At 40.6% G+C, this 16830-nt stretch overlaps 2 protein-coding genes across 3 annotated transcripts in view; one reads left to right on the top strand and one right to left on the bottom strand.

The window, feature by feature from the left end:
- The window catches only part of rmi1 (RMI1, RecQ mediated genome instability 1, homolog (S. cerevisiae)), a 362517-nt gene that overhangs the window by 94710 nt on the left and 250977 nt on the right, over positions 1-16830 (top strand). The window lies entirely within an intron of this gene.
- The window catches only part of opn7d (opsin 7, group member d), a 70777-nt gene continuing 68279 nt past the window's right edge, over positions 14333-16830 (bottom strand). For both annotated transcript variants that reach the window (XM_077223831.1, XM_077223830.1), the window contains one exon: positions 14333-15926. In XM_077223831.1, the coding sequence (XP_077079946.1) occupies positions 15429-15926 (498 nt within the window). In that variant the 3' untranslated portion in view covers positions 14333-15428. The remainder of the gene's footprint in view (positions 15927-16830) is intronic.

Here is a 16830-nt window from a genome sequence, read left to right as displayed (position 1 = left end):
TCCACACGCAAACGCAGTATCCGGTCACTAAAACCAAACTTTTTTGAAAACTCCTGCCAGGGTGAAGATTTTTAGAAAGTCTAGTTGCAGTGTTGTTATGTAGACGGTGAAACTGGAGATTTTGGTTTGTGACGTCGGAACCGGTACCGGAATCAGAACCGGTATTAACCTTTTTTTCCAGGCTTCTGATTGGCCAACATGGCTTTACGGTTAGGGTTATATCGCTACCTTGGTTTGGCATGCTCTTGACAGTGCTTCATAGTGTGTTTTTGCACTTTTATGTGGACGTGAATTATTTTCAAAATTAAGGAGGAAAATTCAGTTTATAAAAATACCCGTGGTGAGAAGTGCACATACAAAACCAAAATGGGCGATTAACAATCAGTGGCCATTTTCAAACTACATTGAATGTTTTTGAACCATTTTTCAACATACTTGCTAAAATCATGAAGGCCCACCCATAAACCAAGCCCCCAGTGGATTAGAGCAAATCGGGTAATGTGATTGAAAAATGCCCCAGTGATTGGGAAACACCCACTAGTGTTCTACAGAGATGCAAGCCTGAATGATCTTGTGCTCATCAACTACAAATCACTGTTAGTTCAATGATACTGTCTCCACCCATGTGTGCTGTTGGCTTTCATAAAAATTTCAATGCGGATCTAACTCACTTTAAACCTTCAAATGTCAATCTCAACCAAATGCTGGTTTGGATCCAAAGTCAACATTGTATCAATGTCACCTTGCTATCTGGGGAGTCTCCATAAAATTTGGACTAAGCCGCTCGATTCATATTAGTTTTACAATCTCTTTATGAACTTTTTGAAGTATCAAAGTGGTAGTTGCGTAGCCGTCAATGGAGGGACAGAAATCTCTTAGATTTTATTATAAATATCTTCATTTGTGTTCTGAAGATGAACTAAAGTCTTATTGGTTTGGAACGACATGGGTTAGTAAATAATGACAGAATTTTCATTTTTGGGTAAATTAAACTTTTAAGTGTGCTTTTTTTTACCTACAATACTTAATCTATTGTCTTTGAAATATAATGTACTGTCGAACATACTGACAAATATTCTTCATTGTCATTTATATTGAAACTTATATATAATCATATATTTGTAATGACAAAGTTGCAATTTAGTGCTTTAGAATGTTAATCAACATATCTAAATAAGTCTACTTCTTTAAAGAATGACAAATTATTAAAACATAATAATTTAAAATGTATTCAACTTTTAATGAGATATTATTTAATGAAATAATTTGATGTTATGAGAAAGTGCACTTTTTAATTGTAGGTCACTTACTCTCTTTAAGTATATAAGTGGCCTTTTATTTAATTAATATTATATTATCTGCAGGGTGTATTATCCGCAAGTATATATGCAAGTACAGTTTTTTTAATAATATATGATTTAAAGTACACTAGAAGTGCACATTCAAAACAATTAAACAAGGGTCAAGGGTCTTTTGATCTGGCCCAGTGCTATTTTAGTATAACTGCATACTTCTAATATTTTGATATCATATTTATTGTTGTATATTCTCTTTTCATTTTCATTTTAGTTAGTTTTAGTAATTTTGTTGTACGTTTTTGCCATTTTTATTAGTTTTAGTGTTAGTTGGTTTAGTACATCAAGTTAAACAAAATGAAAATGAGAAATGTTGCTTTGGTAACTAGCTGAAAGAAGATAAGTTTAAGTTTTTTAAAAATATTAAATTATTTTTATTTATTTTTTTCAGTTAAAGTTTCTTTTATTTCAAGTAACATAAATGGTTCATTCTTTTTTTTAATATATTTTTTAATAACCCTGATTTGGGCCCAATAAGAAACAAGCTAGAACACCCTAGCAATGCCCTAGCAACCAGTATACCATTAATACCCACAAAGCAACACACTAAAACACCTTAGCAACCATTTGCAACGCGTTACCACAATGGTCTTTCTTATGAAGCCATATAATTAGAGAGAGGAAGACCTAATCTGTAGGTAATTATCAGTACAACAGAATCTCAGACAAGGCGTTCTACTATCTGTTTAAGATGGCAGGGTCAGTCGATGTCGGCGCAGCAAAGCATGCAAAATTCCTACATCTGTTTGGTTATGTAACCTAATTTCAATGACTACGCACAAAGTGCTGCACGCTTGTTAAGCTAGCCTGTCAAGCCACATAAAGTTATTGTCGGCCCTTAAGACATCTGAATCACTGAAGGCTGCAAAAGGCATCCTACTCGAATGACCCCCTCAAACGCTTGCTTTCTGTCTCTCTGTTGTTGTCTTGCTCGGTTTTGTGTCTGTGTCTGTTTCCCGCTCAATTCTTTTGCACTATGTTAGCAGATCTGTGTTATGCATTAACCTCTCAGCACTAAATTATCTTGTGTTTCAGTTCAAACAGTAAAGCTTTCTGCCTAAATGGCCGTTCATTGAAAAACACACGACAAGTTGTATACCATAGAACTATAAAAAAATAAAAATATGAATAAAGGTAAGACACAGAAATACCAAGACATTTTTTGCCAACAGATATTTGAGTTTATAAGACTTTAAATATGTGACAACTTACCACGACCTGCATTTCTGTGTCTATATATATATATATATATATATATATATATATATATATATATATATATATAGTGTATTGCAGTTCTCCTGAGATCAGGAGTTCTCCTGAGTTCTAGCTTTCAGTTAAACTCCAGCTTCATTATATAGCTGATTATAAATATTATATTAACATTATAATTTAAAATACCTGTTTTCTATTGAAATATGTTTCAAACTGTAATTTATTCCTGTGATCGAAGCTGGGTTTTCAGTATCATTCCTCCAGTGCTCAGTGTCACATGATCCTTCAGAAATCATTCTAATATGATGATTTGCTGCTTAAGAAACATTTATGATTATTATCAATTTTGAAAACAGTTGTGCTGCTTCTTATTTTTGTGGAAACAATTTTTTCCTCAGGATTCTTTGGTATTGAAAGCTCAAAAGAACTTCTCAGTTTACAACTGTAACCCTAGTTCCCTTTCAGTCGATAACGTCGGACGTAGTCGACGTCGACTGAATGGGGATCACGCCAGGGAGCCTATCATCTTCGAGTACTATTGAACAAACCAATGCAATTGGCGTGCGTGATTCGCATCACTTACTCGGCCCCCGCGGTGCGGGGATGCACGCACTAGTTGCCTTTCGCTTCGGAGCCAATCGTTTGATGTCTCTGAGAGTGCTGTTGTTTACAACGAGCGAGTGTGTCTGTGTTCTTCATGAAGACTCTCCCAGTGCTGGTGTTCTACAGCGTGAGTGCAGTGGTGATCGCGAGCTTTGAGCTCTCAACTGCTGTTGTAACAGCAACAAATTCTAAATGTTTGTTTGTATTGACGGCTGGTTAGAAGGCGGAAAAGTGAGTGCTTCACTGTCTCAGTTCTCTGTTCAGTGTTGCCGCGGTCATTCCCCTGTGTGCTCCGGCACTGGTGCGTTTGCGTCTTTTTCAAGATGTCATTCCACCAGTGCGTTTCTGGATGCGGTCGTTCCCTTTTCCTCTCTGAGGGTCACAATTGTTGCATCATGTGTTTGAGCTATGTATTTATATGTATATAAATATGTATGTATATATATATTTATATGTTCAGCATGCTGAGGCAGCTTTTGTGGACAACTCATGTTCTCATTGCGGGACTATGACTGTCGTGGTGTTGAGATCGAGACTTGCCTTCGCATTACCATGGGTGATTGGAGGATAGTGATGGATGTCTCGCCCGGTAACCATTCTCTGTGGGCTCCTCACTCCTCCATCACACCGCAGCCGATCGAATTCCTGTGGAGCATGCAAGTCCATCTGTAATGGACTGATCAGCTGTTTCAATGGGGGTTCCCCCTGAGGATAAGATGTCGATAGCAGCATTGGAGGGTGAGCTCATGTGTATTTTCCACATTACCTCCCTTCGGGTAGGATGTGGCTTCCGCAGCGTCCCTTCCTTCCAATGTACGGGAACGCTTCCCAGTGGTCCTGTAGGAACAGCAGTGACTTCCCTGGCCTAAGCCCTGTCCTTCCCCGCCTTAAAAATTGTGGGGGCATCAGGAGGCTTTTGTCTAGGCACTGGTAGGTGGCAGCTTTAGTGGCGTTTTCAAAGGTTATCCCCATTCAGGCGACGTCGACTATGTTATCGACTGAAAGGGAACGTCCTGGTTGCGTATGCAACCCACCGTTCCCTGAAGGAGGGAACGGAGGACGTAGTCCCCTTGCCACTACCGCTGGACCACCACTGACTCCGGGTTACGCTCGGCTCCTTAGCGAAAAAGCAACTAGTGCATCCACTTCCGTATTTATACGCGCGCCGCGGGGGCGGAGTGTGTGATGCAAATCACGCACGCCAATTACATTGGCTCGTTCAATAGTACTCGAAGATGATACGCTCCCTGGCGTGATCCCCATTCAGTCGATGTCGACTACGTTCTCCGTTCCTTCCTTCAGGGAACAGTGGGTTGCATACGCAACCAGGACGTTTCCTGAGCAGGGAACAAGACGCTGTGTCGATGACGCTTTGGGAATACCCCTGCGTGATTGCGTCTGAAGCACGTATGTCAACTAGTACAATGGCGAGTCACGGGCGGGTGACATCACGACCAGGAAAGGATAAAAGCACATCTGGTCTGACCAGCGTTAGCTTCGATTTAGCTAATCTCAGAAATGTGAGCGGGGAAGACCAGCCCACCGTGTCACACACCTCCTGTAGGGAAACCCCTGATATTAAGGCTTTGGAGGCCGCCATACTCCTAGCAGAATGAGCTCTGACCACCAAAGGTGACGGCTGGCCAGAGAACTCATAAGCAAGAGAAATAGCCTTGACTATCCACTTGCTGATCACCTGCTTAGAAGTTGGATCCAAAACAGACAAACAGCTGATCTGATTTTCTCCACGGGGCAGCTCTGTGGACATAAGTGTCCAGTGCTCGCACAGAGGACAGAGGAGATTCAGCTTTGCCTGGTCCGGAGTCGTAAAAGGAGGAGGACAGAAAGCTTGCAACACAATGGGCCTCGGTATATTGGTCGTTATTTTAGGGACTTAGCCCTGTTTAGGACATAGAAATGCCTTGACCATCCCTGGTACAAACTCAAGGAAGGTGAGAGAAACCGAAAGGACCTGAGGGTCTCTGTCTCTCTTAAGGGACGAAATAGCCAGAAGGAAAATGGTCTTGAAGGTCGGAAACTTTTCTGAAACCTATTGGAGGGGCTCAAAGGGAGCCAAAGATAGGCTCTCTAGGACTATAGCCAGATCCCAAGCCGGAACCCGGTTTCGAGTTGCAAGCCTCGGCCTCAGAGTACCACATAGGAAACGGATAATCAAGGGGTCTCTACCCAACGATGCATTACCTAAAGGGGGTGGTAAGCCAGTATGAACGCCACGTAAACCTTTAGGGTGGATGGAGATAACCCTGCTGAAAAGCGATCTTGTAAGAACTCAAGCACTGTACCAACTCGGTGACACCAAGAAGTGAAAACTTTCCACTTCAGGGCATAAAGTTTCCTCGTAGCTGGAGCTCTTGAGTGTAAGGTGGTCTATACAACCTCAGTTGAGAGACCAGCATCTATGAGTTGGGCCCCCTCAGAGGCCAAACCCACAGGTTCCAAATCTCAAGGCAGGGGTGAAGGATTGTGCCCCTTGCCTGAGACAGAAGGTCTCTCCTGACCGGAGTCTCCAAGGGAGAGCCGTAGAGGAGATATATAAGGTCCGCAAACCAAATCCGTCTCGGCCAGCGTGGTGGTAGGCTTATTCCATCCCGGAGGACTCTCTCCAGAACTCCTGAAAGCAGTGCATCGTGTGCTGAAACGCAAACAGATCCATTTCTGCTTGGCCGTAAACATCCTATATATACTCCACCACCTCGGGGTGGAGTCTCCAATCCCCTGGCCTCAGCTCCTGCCTCGCCAGGATGTCTGCTCCTATATTCTGGCACCCTTGGATATACACTGCCCTCAGGGAGAGTATCTTCCCTAGGGACCACAGTAAGACCTGGTGAGCCAGTTTGCATAGTGGACGCGAATGCAGACCCCCCTGATGATTTATGTGAGAGACCACCGATGTTTTATCTGACCAGAGAAGCACATGATGGCCCCTCAGGGCTGGGAGGAAATGTCTCTACACATGGAAGACCGCCATCATCTCCAGGCAATTTATGTGCCACGAAAGATGATGACTCCTTCAGAGACCCTGAGCTGAGCGGCCTCCCATTACTGCTCCCCAGCCAGTGAGGGAGGCATATACGTAACTCGATGGCAAAGAGCTCCTAACACTGGACCCTGGGATAGGAACCAAGGTTTCTTCCATATAACCAAGGTGCGTAGACACCACTGCTTGATCTTGATCATACGAAGTGGGTTTCCCCTCAGGGGAAAACACTCTGGTCCTGAGCCACCACTGCGTAGGTATCATGTACAGCAGGCCAAAGGGTATCACATTGGACGCAACTGCCATGAGCCCTAACAGTCTCTCGAACTGTTTCACAGTGCGTGACTGGCCTAGCTTTAACTCTTTCGTGGCTGTGAGGATAGCAGCTACACGAGCAGGCTATAGGACAGCTCGCATCGTGACTGAATACTAGACCACACCAAGGAAAGTGGTTCTCTGTAGTGGAGAAAGCACACTCTTCTTGGCATTGAGTCTCAACCCCAATTTCTGCATGTGTGCGAGGACGACATCTCGATGCCGATCCGCTGACTGCTCTGATTCCGCTAGAATCAGCCAGTCATAGATATAATTCAGAATGCGTATGCCCTGCAGCATGAGCGGGGTCAGAGCTGCATCTACGTACTTCGTGAACGTGCGGGGTGATAGAGCTAGACCGAATGGAAGCACCTGATATTGATATTCTTTACCCCCAAAAGAAAACCACAGGAAATTCCTGTGCTGAGGGAGGATGGAGACATGGTAGTATGCGTCTTTTAGATCAGTGATTCCCAACCCTGCTCCTGGAGTACCCTCAACACAGCACGTTTTCTTTGTCTCCTTAATTAACCGATGTGATAATGAGCTGATGAGTTTAATCAGGTGTGTTTGATTAGGGAGACAAAGAAAACGTGCAGTGTTGGGGGTACTCCAGGAGCAGGGTTGGGAACCACTGTTTTAGATCTATCGGGACAAACCAGTCCTCGGACCTGATTTGTGTCACGATCTTTTTGAGTTTCATCATCTTGAACCTGAGTTTCTTGACTGTACGATTCAACTGACGAAGATCTAGTATAGGATGCAACTCCCCATCCTTTTTTGGAACAATGAAGTAGCGGCTGTAAAAACCCGATTCTCTGACGGGTGAGTACACTTGTTCTATAGCTTCCTTCATTAACAGAGCGTTCACCTCTTGGTCCATTACCAGAGCCTGTTCGGCATACACTAATGTGAGCAACACCCTGTTGTAGCGTGGCGGACGAGAACCGAACTGTATTCTGTATCCTCTTTCTTCTATCTGCAGGACCCACTGATATATGTTTGGCAGATTCTTCCATTCTGTCCGATAATCTGCTAAGGATACCAGCCTCTCGAGACTGGCCTCTGGTATAACTGAAACATACTGGCAGGAACCGACCGGACTGACGGTTCTAAAACTGACTCGTTTTTGAACCCCCCTCAGAGGGTGCGAGTTTGACGCAGCGTTGAGTTGACACTGAGCCATGTGCTCGCTGGAGACCTCTGCGCCCCGAGGCACCAAGGGTGGCGGGGTTGGCAGAACAGCCCCCTGAGGGCACTGAGGTGGAACGGGCACCATATACTGAGGTGTACACCGCTCCACCCCGGTTAGGGCTTCCCTCAGAGGTCTGACACCAGTGGCGTCAGGACCTCTTTTGAGCCGAAGCCTTCTTAGCTTGAAGAATGGTCCTCAGATCCGGCTTCAGCTTCGAAGGCTTCGGCTGAGAGTGTCGGCCCTGCCCCCATGACTTTTGAGTAGGAGCACAGGACGCGACACTCTCTTTTCACTGTGCTCTATATGAGGAGCTGGACAGCTGGGGCTGGGTACGGCGAGGGAGATATTTTTTAGCCTTTTGGCCTCCTGAGACCTCTCGACGACCGTATTCACAGAGTCGCCGAAGAGGCCTGGAAGCATTAACGGGGCATCTAATAAAACGGCTGTCTTTGTCCTTTATTTAGGCTAGGTTTAGCCAAAGGAGCCTCTCAGTGGCCACCAGGGCTGCCAAAGTCCTCCCTATTGCTCTGGCGGTCTTCTTGGTGGCCCTGAGAGACAGATCTGTGGCTCAACACAGTTCTCGAACTTCGTCAGGTCCTACCCCCTCCCTCTTATCCAAATCCCCCAGCAGATCAGCCTGATATGCCTGCAACACTGCCATTCTATGTAGGCATGCTCCGGGCTGACCGGTGAGAGTGTGCTGGATCCCTCGGGTAAGGAAAGAGAAAGGGGGATCCATTTGCGATTCCCAAGAATGCCCTCTCTTGCTGCCTCAGCAGCAGCGGGGCCGGATCCCCGAGGGTCACCAGCCTGGCCACTTTCCTCGAAAAGTGACAGGCGAGAGCGAAGCCTGCGAAGTGGAAGCCTCTCGCAATGCTGACAGTCAGCCCCCTCGAAGGCTGACAGAGCATGCTCCGTTCCCAAACACATTACACATAGTTTGTGTGTATCCCCACCCGTTAAATAGTGCGGGCAGGGAGAAGCACACAACTTGTAGAATTCTTTCGCCATGAAATAGATAGAAATGCTGGTGACAAGACAACAATAAATAGACAGTTTAGACATAGAGCGCTTGCTGAGGCACAGAAGCTGACGCTGGTCAGACCGCATGTGCTTTTATCCTTTTTCTGGTCATGACATCACCCGCCCGTGAAGCTGACTCTCGCCATTGGACTAGTTGGCATACGTGCTTCAGAAGCAATCACGCAGGGGCGTTTACATGACAATGATGCACAAAAAATGGAAAAGTTTTCCTTCACGTTTTTCACGTACAGATGACAATGTTGTCAAAAAGATCCCTGTTCACATGCACCGATCCACGAAAACGAATAAAAATGGCCCCTAAGAAAAAAAATCCACCTGTGATGCATCTCCACAGTAGCAGGCGGCAAGAGCAGTTAAAAAAGGGGTTGACCCAGGGTGTAATTCAATGTAGAACTGCCACTGCATGTCCATTTCAAAAAAGTGAAAGTTTTAAAAGTGTGAGACATTTGCTTTAGTGCCCTTCACTGAAAAAAAAACCTTGCAAATAGTGTTAAACCTGCAATTGTACTGTAAGAAAGGCAATTCCGAACAGCCTTAACTAACAGGTAAGTTATGAGTTCCTCACTGCATTAGAAGAGCCTTTTTTTTAGGATTCATATTTTCTCTAGTCATGTTCTGTTTCTCATCTTTCTCTAAATAGAGTTCATATCTTACACTTCAAAGGGTACTTTGTTATTATGAACTTTTGGATTAGATTTATTACCTCATACAAGAAGCATTAAGATATGGATATATATGGATAAACATTGATATATTTTTCATTGTGTACCAGGATTACTATAGTTAACTAAAACTTAAACAATAAAAAATATTTTGCTATATATAATAAACGTTAACTGATATAAAATAAAAAACATAAAAAACACTTAAAATTATTTTATTGCCAAGAAAACATGTCTTATTTTCATTCAATTTAACTTGATGTACTAAAATAACTAAAACTAAATCTGAAATAAAATTTTATACAAAATTATATAGACTTTTTTTGTTAAAACTAATAAAAAGGACAAAACGCAACAAAATGACTGAAACTAACATATTTACTATATTGCTGAGGGTTTCAAGATGTTTCAGGAACTGCAAGATGCAGCTATATTTAGGTATAATAAACTTTTATTTACAAATTGACTATTGCATTATGTGTAAACATTTCTTTGCACAGTGCATTCCAAAGCTTAATCGCCAGTATTAATAGCCAAAGATAATAGCCAGTATTAAGATCTTTATTGCAATCATATTTACAGAATATACACAATATATCACAGAAATTAAAGAGATAGTTCTCCCCAAAATGAAAATTGTCAACATTTACTCCCTTTAATGTTGTTCCAAAAAGTATGACTGTCTTTCAGTTTTTCTTGTATACAATCATCAACATCAAATTGGCACAATGTCTTGTTGTGGGCACAGGAGAAGACTTTCAGTGAATGATATCTTTAAGGGTGAGTAAATGATGACAGAACTCTAAAGTTTGGGTGAACTGTCCCTTTAACAGAAAGACCTAACAGGAAACAAGAAAAGCTAATCCTGACCATGAAACGTTTTTGTTTAAACATGTTATCATTACAGCAGTTGAGACATTTAGAGGTGAGTAATATACTACGCTTGTCCCAGAAACTGTTGATCAATACTGTGAGCGATAAATGATTTTGGGAGCAGATTAGCCATCCAGATGGAATGAGTGATGGGTTAAGGCTAGGCTCAGGGACAGGCTTAGTCTTTTGTAAATCTGCCCTCTGAGTAAAGATGACTCCACGCATAGTGCCAGTGTGACATTAGTCAGAAATGAAAGCTCACAGCCTGAAAATATACAGGTTTCAAAATCAAGGGGCAAAATTCAGTGCAACTGCTGAAGGAGGATTTTCACAGATCCCGCGGGCTGTAGCCGGAACTCAGGGTAAGGATTAGTCCATACTGAAATAAACAAGGAGTCATTTCAGATACACGGCAAGGTCACTCTCATTTTCCCACATACCCTCCAAGCTTGAGGGAATCACATGGGTGAAATCTCATGAAATCGGTCACGTTTCCAGGTCATGTTTCACCCAAAAATCAAGTGAAATAATTAATAAATTATATTTTGTTTAAACAAAAAATGAATGTGACAAGCGGGGCGGGGCCGAGAGCTGTGGGAACGGAGAGAGTTTATGTTAAATTTATCATTACAGTTGTTTAACGTTCGCCGTTTCCCTGCCTTCTTCCCCCATCAACAAACCTTGCTACAATGTAAACAACAGTAAAACATTGATATGTATTTTAACCCTGTACTGCAATAAAAAATTGATATTATTAAATTAAGTATTTATAGCCTACAAAATGTTAGTATCTAATCACCTAAATTCATGCAATGACCATTGCATAAAACAATTGCAAACTCTAAAGTAATGTCAAGGAAGGGGGAGAAATTGGGAAGAATCTGTTATGAAACTAATGTCACAAGCTCCTAAATTTAGCTTCATTTTCTTCAAGTCAAAAATAGTTTCCTTTTTTTGGCATTTAAACACACGCATATATAATTTTGGTGTGAAATGAGATCTAAATGGCTTATTGTGAGAAATCCATTTACCATTTTATGTCATTTTATCATATGATTGTCTTATTGTCACACAGCGTCTTTCTATAAATAAGAAGGAATACATGATTACTGTATAATATGAATACTATACGGTTTTGGGCATTAACAGTAGATATGCAAAGTGTGGTTCTTGTATTATCTTAGGTTTTAGTGCAACCTCATGCTTCTTCCATTTTCCCAATAAATGTGTTTTTCACAACAGATATATAATGTCAAATATTTACAAATCTCAAATATAAATAACAAATCAAGCATTCAACTTTAAGAATAAAATTTGAAATGCTTTTTAAACTGTCAGCTCCATCTAATGAAGAAAAACTGATAGTGTTGACAAATTAATCACATATTTTGCATTACATAAAGTCAATTTGTTTGATGTAGCTTATTACTAATAGGACATTCTCAAAATGAAAGATTTTTTTTTTTTTTTTTTTTTTTTTACAATTTGTGGAAATGAACCTCTACAGTATATCAGAACATGTACAATTTTTTCTAAAGATATATATATATATATATATATATATATATTTAGCCTATGTTTGTTGTTATCTAAAAAAATAATATATATATATATATATGTAAAATATATATGTATATATATGTAAAATATATATGTATTTTATATATATGTGTTTCGCTCATCCTCAAGCATTCCTCAAAATAGATAATGTTATTTGTTATGCAGATTAATTATGTATAAGGACAGCGTTTTATGGGAAGTGAGTAGTAATCTAATATATTTTTTTTTTTATAAAATAAAGAGAAAATGTAATGAAATAGAAATTCATAAGAACATTCTATTGATCATCTCCGATTAATTTTACTTGTTCTTTTTTCAAAACTAATGGCAGATTAGAATCAGTCTCGCTGTGGTCTATCATAGCTCACTGTGGTTTACTGATGAAAACAGCGATAAATGCTGCATTGTTACAGAATGTCATGTGATATCATATTCCCACATCCAGAAATGTATTTTAGTTCATGTAATGATCATCTGATTTTTTTTTTTAAATTACAGCTGCTTTAAAAAAAAAAAAACTAGTTCTGCATGCAAGTTTTAAATAATGTTTTTTTTTGCATAACTGTTAGTGGTGTTTAACAACAATATACATAGTGTATATATATATATATATATATATATATATATATATATATATATATATATAAACAGTGAATTTTGGAAATCACAGATAGTTTTGTTGAATGAAAAGACCATTTTATGAGGATGTTGATGTCAGTACAGCATATAGACGGTCTGCTGAAACCCATGTCCTCCCCAGGGCTTTACTCCTCTAGCTGACCTTTGTCTTGCTTTCATCTGCTCTTTCTTTCCTCATAAAGTAGTTGGTGTTCTGTAAAATGTTATAAAGTAATAGCAAAAAAGAATCTACTCTTCTTTTTTGTCACTGCTTCATTGAAGGATTATTGATTCACCTTCCTCTAATGTCACAAGATGTGAACAGCTGTGCTAGTTAAACAAAGTCAGTCACTGTTTCTTGTTATGTTGGTGATTGTGGCAAAGCCATGGTCCAGCTCAGGAGAGATTTTCCCACAAAACTTTTACGATCTATTATGGTTTTCAGTGGATAGTAAAATGCAGTTGTTGATTTCACTGATTTTCCAGTTCCCGTAGGCTACTTCTCTGAAAATACTCTTATGAACTTTAGAATCTTTGTTACAGTCAGACCAAAGAGGTTGAATATCTGGAGAAAGCTAATCATTAGCATTCCCATTCATCTCAATGACAGTTGCTCAGCTGCGCAAATGTGCGATTTCAAATCAACCAACACTGCTTATAGGCACTCAGTTGTGGGAACCTGGGCCATAAAAGCCATGTGGCTAAACGCTCTGGAGCAGCAGGAAGATGACGTCATGATAACGCTGGTTGGCTGATGACTTCACAAGAACCCCAGCCAAAATGTCATGGTAGGGCCAATGTAGATATGATATGGGCCATACCTTAAGCCCATATCGTGCTTAATTGTCCCCACAATGAAATGTTGGCTGGGAACGTGCACTGTCCTAAACCCTTTAAGCTGTAACATCAAAGGCAGCAGTCCTGGGAATTTTTTTTCTAAAATCAATTTCAAGCTATTAAGAGCCTTAAATAAAAAAAAAATGGGAAAAAAATCAGGCACTGGTTAAATATTTACTATAACTCTATTAAACATGTACAAGGTTGCTTGCAAAAAATTAGTTTGGATAGAATACATGGATACTTTTTGTCAACGATACATGCTGTTAGTGGTTCTCACACGTGGCACCAAATTAATGTTGTGGGTTTTGGTTGTACAGAACGTCACTAAAGGTGAAGTATGTAAGATTTTCTATGTAAAAATACATTCTCATTACCCAGTTTTGTTGTTTATTGGCTACTATGTTTCTCTCCTTAAAAAAGTGTAAATGATGGTCTCCTAGGCACCATCAAAATTTGTGAGTGGTCTGCTCAGATTCATCATTTTCTTTCCAGCTCAACCTATAGTGAGAATTTGGGGCGTGGCTAATGTAGTAGGCGGAGCCAGAGGGTGTTTACCCAGTGTGGGACCATGGTTGATGCCTTACACCCGGTATAGATTGCACGATTTTAGCAATCCTATAAGATCATTATAAATAACACTGTGCAACATGGACCTAGTAAACGTGGGTATACATGCATGTACTGTAGACTGTACGATGATGACACCAATTGAATCGTAGGCTACGACGAAAGTTTCTATAGAAGAATAAAACGTCTAGTGGGGAACAAAAAGTGCAAGATGAATCACTTTGGCAGTTGCAGTTTTTATGTGTGCTGAAAAAAAGTTTGAATTTTTTGTGCCATGTCGCATTTTTATTGGCTCGTAGCAGCAAACACTGTAAGATCATGCTGAATTTCTGACATTGTCAAAAAATGATCGTAGGCTAACTTTAGTCACAAGACCATGACAAAGGCCGTCTTTGAACCTCTCTCACTGTACGACGTAGGATCGTTTAGGAGCCACGAAACACGATTGTTTTGGGACAGCCCAAAATCATGCAATGTGTCCTGGGCTTTACATGGGTAAAACATTTCAGGAGTGCAGCCCAAAATTCACTGCATTTAGAACTTAAAAAATTGAACATGTTATGAACCTGTCAAAGCTAAAGGGGCATTGTAATACTACATGCTACAAAGAACGCTTCAGTACCATACAGCATCATCATGCACCTGTTCAGAAATACAAATGTACCAGTTTATACAGTTTACTTTGATGTGTTTACTGTAGACAGACTCAAACAGTTGTGGCACGTCATGTTAAAAACAGCTCAAACAATGATTTTAGTCAGGGACTTGGCTTAAGCATTGTCCGTGAAATCGGGGGATATTTTTATATATCATATTTAGTGTATTTATTGATTTGTAGGGCTTGTGCTGTTTGTTTTATGGAAGTCTTGGTTAATCTGTCCAATAAGAGAATATTAAATACAACTCTTCCTTTTTATTATACAAATTTGTAAATTTATGCAACTAATCCGAGATCATATAAAAAAATCATATAGAAAAATTCATGTGTTCCAGAGATTGCTCCCTAGTGACCATTGAAATTTCTAAATGTTTACTGAAATCATGTGACTCTGGCAGTTTGATTACAGCTCAAAATCCCCATTCGAAAAAAATGATTCACAAAGATATGAGGTTTCACGAGGCAGTGTTTCGAAAGTGCCCGTCACTAGTCCGGCATAGTCTCTTGTTTTACTGGAAGATCCAAGTTATGATATTTTAAATAAAAATTAAAGGTAAAAAAAAAAACATTTAAAAAATGAACGTATGCATATTTAACTTTTTCTTTTCTTTTTTTTTTACAGTGAATGAATTGCAGATTTCTGTGAACAGATATTCAGTGAAAGAGCACAAGCTAGTCTGACAAAATGGCAGATGGCAACAGCTTCTACACTACGATTGGTCCGTAACCTTTATAAGGCGGGACTTCGTGCAGGGTCAATTGTTTTGCTGTTCTTACAGATGACATCAGTATCTGAAGTGTTGTCCTGACCACAGATTGTCTGACAAACTTATTTCTAGTGGCCAGAAGTTTCATTTTGAGGCTGCCCATCCATCATTTCCTCACATTCATCCTCATGCTGGCATGAGGAGAGCCTACAGGGCCTTCACAGAAGGTCAGCTTGCATCTTCTCCGGCATCTGACTCACAGTCACCTCGCTGTAGGATTTACCAATCAGCACACAGGCAGTCCTTTGAGGCGTGGTCTGTTGACATCGAGGGTCCGCCTCGGTGCAATGAAGACAAGCCCCGTGGCTGTCTGCCAGGCCATTGGAGAGGCGAGTGGAGTTGCTAGCCTCCTTGTTGCAGCGTAGAGATGTTTGCCGTTGAAGATCGTTTTCTCCAGGCACAGGGCTTCCCTTACATGGGCTGGAACATATTCGTCTGCGAATCTGAGCTGTGTCCCTGCTCAGAGATTTACGAAAGTTGGGCTTGAATACCAGGTACACCACAGGGTTGTAGATTGTGGAGGATTTGGCAAAGATAGCTGCCAAGGCAAAGGCTACAGGTGGGACGTTATTAGGTTTTCCAAATGCAGCCCACATCGCCACAACAGCATAGGGGCTCCAGGCGATCAGAAAACCAATGCATACCGCCACAGAGAGCTAGAAGAGAAACAGAAATTACTCATGAGAACATTTCCACATGTTCTGGAGAAAATGTCTAAATAGGTCATTCTTCATGTTTGGTGACAGATGGTGTCCCTTATTTTGCTACAGTAAAAATAAACTTTAATTATGAATAAAACAGGAAAACATTATATTTTAACATGTAGTGTAGTGTAATGGAAATTGATTTAAGTAAACAGGGAAATATATTTGAAGTACTTGTTTTTTGACAATGATTCTTGTTCCTGATATTCTCTTGTCTTGAGGCAGATTTATGACAGAACCATGTTTTCATGTTCAGCACATGGCCATTTGTTTGGGCCATGTGCTTGCGTTGTCTCATTTCTAACCCCGCCCCCTTGTTATCCTCGTTTTGTAATTATTACCATATTAGTTTCACCTATTGTTCATTTTTAGCCTCCCTTTATAACCCCCTTGTGTTTCTCTGTCCTCTGTCGGTTCATTGTCAAACTCTGTCTATCTTTATACTACACTTCTGTGAGTACTTTGTCTTGTATCCAGTTTAATGTATTGTGAGTTTTTATTATTAGTTCCTGCCTAGTCAACTCTTTATTTATCATCTAGTCTTAGTCTTGCTTGTTGCCTCTAGTCTTGTTTTGCCCCCTCGTGGGTTTTGTTTTCTCTGTTTTGTCTTCAATAATTTGTTTGTAGAGCATTCAGTCTTCTTTTGGGTTCGTCTATCTGCACCTAGTGATGGCCAAATGAAGCGTTTTGAAGCATTATTGCTTTCTGATACAATTGTGTCGAAAATGGTTCATTACTCGAAGCTTCATTCAGATAGAAATTGCAGCACCATCTCCTGGTGAAGTAAATGTAATGCAGCAAAGCTGACAACCATTAAATGCAAATAAGCTTATATGTTAACGCCCCGTTTATTTCG

The sequence above is a fragment of the Siphateles boraxobius genome, unplaced genomic scaffold (assembly GCF_051911475.1).
Source record: "Siphateles boraxobius isolate OS27281-9 unplaced genomic scaffold, OSU_SipBor_1 9, whole genome shotgun sequence".
NCBI lineage: Eukaryota > Metazoa > Chordata > Actinopteri > Cypriniformes > Leuciscidae > Siphateles > Siphateles boraxobius.
This window is presented reverse-complemented; position numbering and strand designations above follow the sequence as displayed.